Consider the following 11,053-nt stretch of genomic DNA (forward strand, 5'->3'; position numbering starts at 1 on the left):
AGGTACAGCAGACGCAGCAGGACCCAGCATTACATATCTTTACAGGACTATATAGAGGGACAACCCGCCCCGACACTAGGTAGGACTCTTGTAGTCAACTTTGTATATTGATTCGCTCTATACATTGGTAGTACAACTGCTACTATTAGTTCCTACGTTTACTTTGGCCTAGCCTTGACCCTGATACTATCCCCCCAGCTGCTAAACCCAGTTTGGACCTAACGCTTAGAGCAGTTCATAACACTTTGACTACCCTGCAATGGATAGTATTAATTATGTCTAGCGTTTAATCCCTATCCCCATCCAGATCTATCTTGAGAAAGAGAGGTGGTACTATTAAGGCTGCTTCTAGCCTTAGTACCTTGGTCCAGTCAGAAGGAGATGGTAAGCTTAAGGCTAGGGTGGAACCCTTTACAGGGCAACGCTCTCAACTTCAAGCTTATCTGATCTAGCTCTATATAGCCTTTAACCTTAACCAAGGACAGTTTACTAGTAACCAACTGAAGGTTATCTACACTGCAGCCCATCTTAAAGGAGCAGCTTTTGCCTGGTTCAAACTATTTCTCAGTGATCACTACAAGAATACAAACGGGGCTAAAGAAAAGACTAAGAGGCTTATTAATTCTTTTAAGGAATTTGAAAGAGAAATGAAGGTAATCTTCAGTACGGTAAACAAAGAAAGGACTGCTACCAGAGAAATATATCAGCTTAGGTAAACTGGATCTATATCTGCCTACTACTCTATATTCTAGTAAGTGGCCTCACACCTAGACTAGGATAAAGATAAAGCTTTATAGGATATGTTCTACTAGGGATTGAAGATAGAGATTAAAGCTAAAATAGCTATACCGCTACCTATAACTCTAATCAAAGTGGTAGACAAAACTATTAAGGTAGACAATCAACTCTATAAGCTTAGGATAGAATAGTAATATCCTGGAAAGATTCTATTTAGCGGATATAGGGGAAGGAAGAATTGTGCTTATAATCAAGGGGACCTAATAGATCTCTCTATAATATAAGCTAGATAGCCCTTATGACCTAGAGGCCATGGTAACAGAAGGATCCTAGGTAGAGACAAACAGGAGAAATATAGATGAGATAACCTGTGCTTCAGTTGTGGAAAATCCGGACATTAGGTGAAAGACTGTGGGACCCTGACCTAACGACTGCATATAATGAGCAAATGAACAGCTAGTACACTAGGAAAAAAGGCTGACACTAGTGTAAGCACTACTAAAGAGGTGGGTAACCTCTCTAAATCAGAAGAGGTATAAGCATAGGAGGGATTAAAATAACTACTAGTAGGAACCAAGGCCTACTGGGAATGGTATAAGAAGGAGTTTATATAGGCGTATGTATCCTCTAAAGACGAGAGCTTTATTAAGATCCCAAGAGAGGGAGAGGCCTCTCACACATAACCTCCAGAAGAGGAGAAGGCTAAGCTAGAAGAAGAAGTGGATACACCTAAAAGACTCAGCTGTTTCTAGAAGAAAGCTATTTAATTAGTGGAGAAATATGACCGCTACGTTAGAAAATTATAGACAGCCTGTTAGTATAATTAATACTCTAAATACAGGAGCGAGAAAGAAGGGTTAAGGTGGTACCCTAGAGGGACTAAGAACAAATATTAATACTAAGACCCAGCTGACTAGATAAGAGACCTTTAACAGGAAGAGTCTGAAGAAAGTGCGCAGGATCTACATAATATGTATATAGAGAATAAGGAAACTATATATAATCTTTCTATAATAAGCAGGAAGGTGCCTAAGGGAAAATAACCTAGTGAGAGGGATTCTCCCTTAGTGATCCTTAATACGGGACCTTTCTATATTATAGTAGCTACCAAATAGTGGGGATTAACTATAGGATAAAACAGGGAGAAATACCCTACCTACTTTCTAATAGGAGGAAGAATAGAGATATAATAACCTATAGTAATAAGAGTGTGCCCTGACTATAAATATCCCAGATATCTAACTATTTATATACACAATGTAATAGAACAACTAATATACTCCCTAGAGGAACAAGGGTTAATAAGCCTATATATAATAGCTAAACAATAACTAACTATATCACTATACTTTTAAGATAAAGAAACAACAAGTGAGGAAGAGTTGAGTGACAAATCGGATTAGGAAGACTAGATATATAACAGTGAGCTCCCTAAAGCCCTAAATAAAGACCAAGCCTCTAAAGCCAAACTATAGATAGTCACTCACATTACACCAGGATTGGTCAGGCTTATCACTAATCAATGGGAAAAGAAAAGGTGTATAGGAGATTGTTTAATTGATACCTAGCATGTGTATATTATATACATATTAAAAGCAAGCCTAAAGAGGGATGTTAGGGTATTTCACTTGAAAATGTGTAAGGACAAACAGTGTGAAAACAAGGACGACCTGTATGTACATATTAAGCATGGGGAAGACAGAGCATCTAAAGAGATAAACATACCTATATCCTAGAAGGAACATTTTGAAAAGCTATAGCTTAGATCAGAGCAACCAAGTAAGGAGGTCAAGGTAAAAGACAAAAGACCTAACAAGACAATATAGAGCAGGAAGTTCTTATGCGCCAATACAGATTGTAGAGACTTTATAGAGCCACATAAATATCACTACACTATTAACCCTATAGTGCCTCACCTAGCTATCTCCTACTACCAGGTAAGAGGGATACTCCAGGAAGGAGGGCTTTATAGAGACAAAGATTGCACATTCTAAGAATATTAACACATCTACCTACTAAAAAACAAGAGAAGGGGAGGCTGTTAAGGTAAACCTCTCCTCTAATAAAGCCTTAGCTTTGTACACTTAGTAGGAACGCTAACCAACATTTGGTCTTAACCAGACATATCCAAGGAAACTACACAAAGATAATGATCAATAGTGGAGCCAATATTAATTACATAGGTATAAGGGCAGCTTATTAACTAAAAAACTATTGGTATAACAAAGAGCAACCTTACCAATTGGATATAGCCGACAGTAATCTGATGAAACAAGACTAAGGATGGGTTAAAAGAGAATTACAGAACATTCACCTTCATATACAGGGACACAAAGAAGACATTACACTGGACATTGTTGACATAAAATACAACGTGATATTAGGAATAGAATGGCTAGCATAGCACAACCCAGTAATCAACTAGAAAAAGAGAACACTCAAATTTCCGAATTGCAGTCACGGACAAATAGAGACCTGATTAGTCTCAAAGGTTCCCTTTATAAAGGCGATATAGGTATGACCGGTAAGAAGAGCTCTAGCAGGTATAGCTGCGTCAGAGATTCCTCTGGAATATAAAGAGTTTAAGGATATGTTCACAGAGAAAGTAGAGAGTGCTACCCTATTAGAACATTAACCATGGGATTATGAGATACCCCTATTAGTGGAAAATCTGAAGTACCATGCCAGATTAATACCACTTTCTAAGAAGCAGGAGGACTTCTTAAAGGAATACCTAGATACCTACCTAGAGAAGTAATTTATATAAAAATCTATGTTACCTATAGCACACAGTGTGCTATTTATACCAAAGAAAGACGGCAGCCTACAACTGTGTATTAACTTCAGGAAGCTCAATAATATCACCTAAAAGAACTAATATCCACTTCTATGTATAGATAAACTACAGGACAGACTTTTAGGCGCTAAGTGGTTTACAGCAATCAATATTAGGGATACCTATTATTGAATCAGGATAAAAGAGGGTGAAGAATAGAAAACAGTGTTCAAAACACGTTAGGGACTCTATGAGTACCAAGTCATACTGTTCAGATTAACTAATGTACCCGCCTCTTTCCAAGAGCTAATTAACAATACCTTATAAGAATACCTAGACGTTTTTATCCTGGCCTACTTAGACAATATCTTGATATTCTCTCAAACCTATAATAAACATATGGAGCAGGTTTAGAAGGTGCTCAAGAAACTATAACAGAAACACCTCTTAGTGAAGCTTAGCAAGTGCGAGTTTTATAAGCATAAGATAGCTTTCCTTAGCTACCTTGTATCAGGAAAGGGATTAGCTCTAGATCCTATGAAGATACAATCTATTAAGGAATAGCCCAGGCTATAGAATATTAAGGAAGTACAGTTGTTTATGGGACTTGCTAACTACTACTACAAGTTTATCTTGGGGTATTCTCATACAACTACCCCCTTAACAAACCTTACAAAGAAAGATCAACGCTTTAACTGAATAGAAGAATATAAGCAAGCCTTTAAGGCTATTAAGGAGAAAATGACTAAAGCTCTAATACTCGCTATTTTTAATCCAGAAAAGGAAGCTATACTTAAAATAGACACCTTGGACTATATAGTCAGTGTATGCCTTACCTAAAAAGGGGAAGACAGAAAGATTAGGCTAGTAGCCTATTAGTCTAGAAAAATAACCAGACCCAAATTAAACTATAATATCTATAATAAGGAACTTTTAGTAATAGTAGAAGCCTTAAAGGAGTGGAGAGTATATCTAGAAGGAACTAGTCACCCCGTTCAGATCTTCACTAACCACAAGAACCTTCTATATTAGACCACAACAAAAGAACTCAACAGGAGGCAAGTTAGGTGGGCAGAAACACTTTCAGCATATAACTTTAAAATCACATATGTTAGAGAAACAGAAAACAGACGCGCTAATGCTTTAAGTAGAAGGCCTAACTATACAGAGGGAACTAGACCTGTACTAGCCTTAATACTAAGGCAAGATAGGAATAGCCTAGTATACTAGAAACCTTAAACACTGGCAACTATAGAAATATAACTAAGTGAATAGCAACACCAAGAGGTTATATACAACAGATATAATATTAAAATAGCTAGACATCTAGGTGTTAATAAGACAATTAAACTCATAACTTAAGACTTCACCTGGCCTAGCTTAAGGAAAGACATGGAAAACTATATTAGGAACTATAACTTATGTGTACAAACCAAGTATAGTTAACACAAACCCTATAGGTTACTACAATCTCTAGAACTACCAGATAACATATAGACCTTAATTATAATAGACTTTATTATAGATCTACTAAAATCTACATATCCCCTCATAGGAGTGGAATATAATAGTATCCTAGTGATAGTTAAAAGACTGATAAAATGGGTATACTTTGTACCATTCTTAAAAACAGCAACAGCAACAGACTTTGCTTATATTTTTATAGAAACAGTCTTCACACAGTATAGAATGCCAAAGGAAATCATATCAGACAGAGATAAACTCTTCACATCGCAATTTTAGCAATCATTAACAGACCAGTTAGGAACAAAACACAAGCTATCAACAGCATTTCACCTACAGACTAATGGATAAACAGAAAGAACAAACCAAGTCCTTAAATAATATCTATAGTGCTATTTAGACTATAAACAAACAAAGTGGGTCAAGTTATTACTAACGGCACAATTTGCATACAACAATTCAGCAGGAGCAACAGGGATCTCCCCTTATTATGCAAACTACAGAAAACACCTAAGACTTTATGACTATAAACTAGGTATAAAGCTAGTGGTAGAAAAAGCAAAAATATTAGTAACGCACTTACAAATAATGCATCAACTACTTAGGGACAACTTACAGGAGATTCAAGATAAAATAATAAAATATGCAAACAAAAAGAGAACTGGAGGACTAGTCTTCTTAGAGGGGGAGATAGTTTACCTTCTATAAAAAAACATAAAAATATAACGACCAAGCTCTAAACTAGATTACACTAAGCTCAGACTGTTTAGAGTTAAGGAGAAATACAGACTGGTCACCTTCAAACTAGAACTCCCAAAAGAAATGAGGATTCATAACATATTCTATACTTCCCTACTAGAACCAGCCCCAGGAAAACAGTGGCCAACAAAGGAGATAATCAATATTAACAAAGAATTGTAGGAGACACAACATAACAAGAAAGATGTTGATAAAGTTATAGGCTATAAATTTATCAATAATATCCTATACTATTTAGTACTCGAATACTACGACCCAGATTCTTTGGACCCATTTTTCTGTTTCCGTTCTCGGGGGTGGGCGATGCCGCCCTAGCACACCTTCCAGGGTGGGCTAGAGGTGTGCAGCTGGGTGCTTCAGGTGCTCTCAGGGTGCACTTGTTTCAGATGATCTTCCCACGAGGGACAGTGGCTCTGCCTAGACTACACTAAACCAGAAAAGGCAGATTCTCCCCCCGCCCGTGTGTACGCTTGTCCCACCGCTACAGGAGGCAGGCTTACTTACCTCAGGCATACAACCTATATTTACTGCTGCCCTCCTCAGCGCATGCAGTGCTCGGCGTACGATTACCGTAATAAGTCATGGCCGTCATGCGTGACAAGTATCGGGTCAGCTGTGTGAGCACACAGCCCGTCCCATTTCAGAATACGCGGCCATTTCATGACCAGCCAATACTCACCGTCCTCATACTGACCACAATGCTATGTGGCGTCATCACAGGGTCTATCAGATTGCCACTTCCACCCTATTTTGCTTTTACAGTTCACCAGGTGATGAGCATTTATTACGCGGGATCAGTCCCAGCGGGCTAGACAGGCGTTGCAAAGGGTTCCAACAGCAGCCAAGATACCTCAATAGCAGTGGAGAGCGTTCCTTAGACCGGTATCGGCCCTATCTAGCCCAGCCGACAGGCGTCCTTGCGCAAGCTATCGACATATCCATTTTCACAGGTACACTTCAACATTCACCTGCGGCCTATCCGCATTGGCTGTGTAAGTCAGCCATTGTGGAAACATGTCCCCACCTCCCGATAATTAAAGCAGTTGCCCAGGAGCTGTGGCATCTGGTACATCAATTCTTAGTATCTTGGGACTGACTGTGGTTCGTGAAGATTAGCCTTGCTGGTTTGCTAGAGTTCGTAATCGCCGGAGAATAGACATCTCTTCGTGTGCCTTTGTGTGCAAACCTGTGGACAGACGGCGGCCCTCCTCTGTTGTCAAAACCGCGTGCAAAGAGCGAATATCGTCGCCTGCTATGGAAGAGACAGCTTCTTCCACAATAGCGCCGAGGCAACACGCCGAAAGATATTCATAGTTCGGTGAAAGGCATGAGAGTATTTCCTTAACTACAGTCCGCAGCCCGGATTGTCTGTTTTGTAGTCGAACATGCGGGCAGTTGGAGAATGCGCTCGCTGAGGCAGATATTAGCGCAAAGTATGGATCAACAAGCCTGCTCTCCAGGACCACCTCTAGAAAATATGCTAGAGACGCTGTGGATAGCGAGGTCATCCATAAGCGTGATAGCTTCACCAGTGCCCCCTCGTCCCAAGCTTTTGAAAGACTTTCTGTTGATAGAGTCTTTGTCCCACCTTCATTGCTCCCGGATCTATGGCCCATGACAATAACGCCAAGGTATAGCGGGCGTAAGCGGTCCAGGCAATCCTCGACGTACTTCAGCTTCTCCTGATGCGTAAATCCGTTTCGACCATATTCCGGGGAAACCTGAACGAGGAATTCAATCAACTCAGTATGGTTGAGGCTGAGTGCTATTTCGAGCGCCGTCTGGCCGGTGGCGTCCATAGGCAGGATAGAAGCTCCACATTCAAGAAGAACGGTGAGGTGTTCGAGTTTATTCTCTTTCGCAACCAAATGCACAGCGCAACTTCCATCTTCCAGAAGATGATTGGCGTCCATCTTCTGATCCACTAGTAGGAAATGTAACGCCACGGTCGTTGTCGAGCAGCAGGCAGTCTTCAAGAATCGAGAAATGAGAGCGTCTTCCAAGTGATGGAGATGCGGGGCAAGGGTTTCAAGCACCGATAAGCTGCCAGAGATTACTCCACCGTCGAAGGCATCGAGAATGTCTTCTGCTTCGTTTGTGTACGCAAGGATGTAGCGAGCGGCATCAGCATTGTCGTACTTGGCGGCATAGTAGAGTGGTGTTTCGGCATTTTGAGAAGCCCTGGAAGTAAGATTCACTCCAGCACCTTGCACATACTCCAAGATACTCGTATGTCCACCCATTGCAGCGGCCAGTGCGACCGAGAGCCCATGAGAGCTATAATCTAATGGCGCATCGATGGAGATCAGCTCTTGTAGCATTGACAGTTGCCCGCCGACGGCTGCCCCGAGCAGTGCTTCTCCTTTGAACTGGTCCGCGTCAAAGCACAGAAAGGGCAAACAAGGCCACCCGAATCTCGCTGCCGTGAGTATAGTTCGTGATGGTAACGTTTCGTTACGCCGAAGGATGGTATCGTAATTTTGGGCCGCTTCTTCCTTACGCCCGAGCACCGCCAATGCCGTAGCTGCTGCTTCGTGGTAGTCAACAGTATCGGATCTATGCTCTTGAAGCGAAAATAGCACGTTCTCCGCAATGCCTTTCAGCGTCGCGTCGTCGCAGAGATAGAATTTCTCAAGAAGTGTGTCGATACAGTCTGTAGGTGTCATCTGCACTGCATCTTTCGTCTGCAATCGTTGTCGCCACTCATACTTTTCCCGCAGCAGCTGTCGTGACGTGGTTGCGTCTCGTTCGTCATCGTGCACTCGTCTGTGGACTGGACCTTCACCGTAGATCTTCAGGAACAGGTAATCGTGATGTCGCACAACATCGCGAAAGGATTTGCGTGTTCGCTCCACGGCCAGAAGAGCGGCTGCTGACAACCACTGAAAGATTTGCACAAGTACATCTTCTGGTAGATCTGCGAAGCAAGGGGTAGTTTGAAGAGTAGTATCCGGCATATCTCGGGCATGCGGATCAAATCTGGTCAAGGAATATCGCAAAGAAGTGACTCACGGGCATTTGCAAAAGAAGTTATATAGCTACAATCACGAGACGAACATGGCCTTGGTCTGCGGGTGAAGGCGCGCGCTTCCACACCTTGGCAGGCGGGGTGCCCCAATATATGACTTTCTCTGACTGGTTAGCTATTATTAGAGTGATATGACGAAGCTTGACTTGGTGAAGATCCCTGGAATACGTTGTCTGGTCTATGAAGGCGCCACCGCCAGGGCTGTCATCAAGGCCGCTTCAAGTATTGATCCAAGAGGGTGCGGCAGTCATGGTCCTCAATCCCATGGAAGGCTCCTCGCCCGCACACTCTTTACAGTGCCTACCCAGATCTCTAAATCACCTGCGTTTGGTCGATACAGAGATTGCAGGAGAAGAGAGACTTGAGTCGCGGCTATTAGCATGCCTCTGTCTTCACGAGAACTTTCCAGTTCTTGTGAGTTTAACCATCAAGTGGTCGTCCGATATCTTACAGACAGTGTGGGCTGGTGACACTACCACGGTCTGCCGGCGCCTAGAAGTCCGGCCCTTAGTCGTTGACGATTCCAGGCACTAGAAGCAACAATATAGGGAAAACCGTGATTCCGAAGGAGATAAGAGCAATAGTAGCGATTGATTACCACAGATTCTCGAGATGCCAAACACTGAGATCAAGTACGACTAAGAGTGGCTGAAGTAGTAAGAATGCTCTGGACCCTAAATATGAATTTCTCGAGGCCAATTGTCGCATGCATGTGCCAGTTTGTCAGAGGTCACAGCTTCGCTTCTCAAATCTGACCAGCATATCTTCCTGAATGAACAAGCCGTTCCGGTTTGAACTTTTGAATGGCCTCTCGGGTCGAACAATGCTCATGTCGAATCGTCGACTGAGCTCGGCCACAAACTTCTGCATCTCGATTAGAGCGATCGACTTTCCTAAGCAAGCATTTTTGCCGTACCCGAAGACTAGATCAAGCGTGTTGTTCATTTCGTCCAGGACCCTTCCTGGGTTGGCGCCAGGCAGCCATCGTTCTGGTCTGTACGTGTCGGCGTCCGCAACAAAGGCGGCCACGTTCCGTTGTACTGCCCACGCGCTATAGTTAATTGAGGTTCCTTCGGGAATAAAGTTGCGTAGAATTTATGTGCCCCCCGGAGGGACAACTTTGCCATTGAGCCCCACAACCGGTGGCCACAGTCTTAGAGTTGCCTTGACGCACGCATCAAGATAGGGCATCTGTTGACACTGGCTCGCGCTCACTGGCGTGGAGAGGCCACTCTGTTCCTCCTTCTGGATCTCACAGTGCAGACATCCCCACACTCGTGGATTGGTCATAGCGAAGAAGAGAGCCATATGCATAGCCGTCGCAGTTGTGTCTGAGCCCACCATGATTTGAAGCTTCGATCCCGTGCTGGAGAAAGGATCCCAACATGTCTCGATGCTGGATTCTTCTGCGCTCGGCTATTGCTGTCTCAGCGAAAGCCAATAGTAAGCCAACACCAGTCTTATCCGTCTTCTTGGGCATAATGCGCCTACTAATGAAAGGCCACCTCAGTAGCCTCTCCAAAGCCAGCAAGGTATTGAGCCACTCAAAGATGGGTAGCATGGCTTTTTGGTTCGCAAGATATCCATCTACATCTTGGCCATGTTCTAAGAAACCCAGAACGCATCTCAGCCTCCGCAGCAAGGCACGCCAGCACCTTGTATGAGGCGGTTAATGCAAGAAAGTAGTTTCGAGAACGAAATATAGGCAGCCCCCAAATCGACAATTCTGCTCTCTCACCCAGCCTGACTGCCGTTAGAAGTGGTGGCGTTGAAGCCTGATTCTCTTGCACTGCCGCCCGCGATGTCGAGCCTTACCATCTCAGATCACCACATCGGCTGGAGATACGCCTAAAGGATAAGTTAGCAGCCGCGATATCAATGCTGGATAAAGTGCACGAGACGATGGCTGGGCAAGATCAGCATGACCACAACAGCTACGTCCTAGCAGGGGTCCACGTAAAGACCCGCAAGGCGCAGCTTTTGCGACCCAGTTCGACACATTTAGTTTCTAGTAGGCAACCACGCTAGACAGGCCAGATCCAAATGCGAACCACGCTCCGAAACGAATATGAGCCCAGATCTTTCGCCTATACTTCTCAATCCGCAAGCCTTCTGCAAAGCTGCCTCTGATCTTCAATCAAGTTCTGGTCTCCTTGGCCCTCAGTCTCCCTTTTGAGATACAAAGACCGGAAAGAGGTATAACTTCGGGCTCTTCCAAGTGAGTTTGAGTTCTACAAGCGGAATTTTGGTCCGTGCGATTTCTCAAGGGTTCAAACAAAAGCACTCTT

The 11,053-nt window shown here is 43.2% G+C and overlaps 2 protein-coding genes across 2 annotated transcripts; both read right to left on the reverse strand.

The window, feature by feature from the left end:
• Positions 1–6,681: 6,681 nt before the first annotated feature.
• On the reverse strand, positions 6,682–8,694 carry HMPREF1541_08997 (uncharacterized protein; the record flags this gene model as incomplete). The annotated part of the gene is made up of 2 exons (XM_008723315.1): positions 6,682–6,725; positions 7,326–8,694. The coding sequence occupies 2 exons, from the start codon at positions 8,692–8,694 to the stop codon at positions 6,682–6,684; spliced, it is 1,413 nt and encodes a 470-aa protein (XP_008721537.1).
• A 794-nt stretch (positions 8,695–9,488) lies between these two features.
• On the reverse strand, positions 9,489–10,109 carry HMPREF1541_08998 (uncharacterized protein; the record flags this gene model as incomplete). The annotated part of the gene is made up of 2 exons (XM_008723316.1): positions 9,489–9,759; positions 9,940–10,109. 2 exons carry the CDS (start codon positions 10,107–10,109, stop codon positions 9,489–9,491), a joined length of 441 nt encoding a protein of 146 aa, XP_008721538.1.
• Between the last annotated feature and the right edge of the window lie 944 nt (positions 10,110–11,053).

Source organism: Cyphellophora europaea (genome assembly GCF_000365145.1).
Source record: "Cyphellophora europaea CBS 101466 unplaced genomic scaffold supercont1.9, whole genome shotgun sequence".
NCBI classification, from domain to species: Eukaryota; Fungi; Ascomycota; class Eurotiomycetes; order Chaetothyriales; family Cyphellophoraceae; genus Cyphellophora; species Cyphellophora europaea.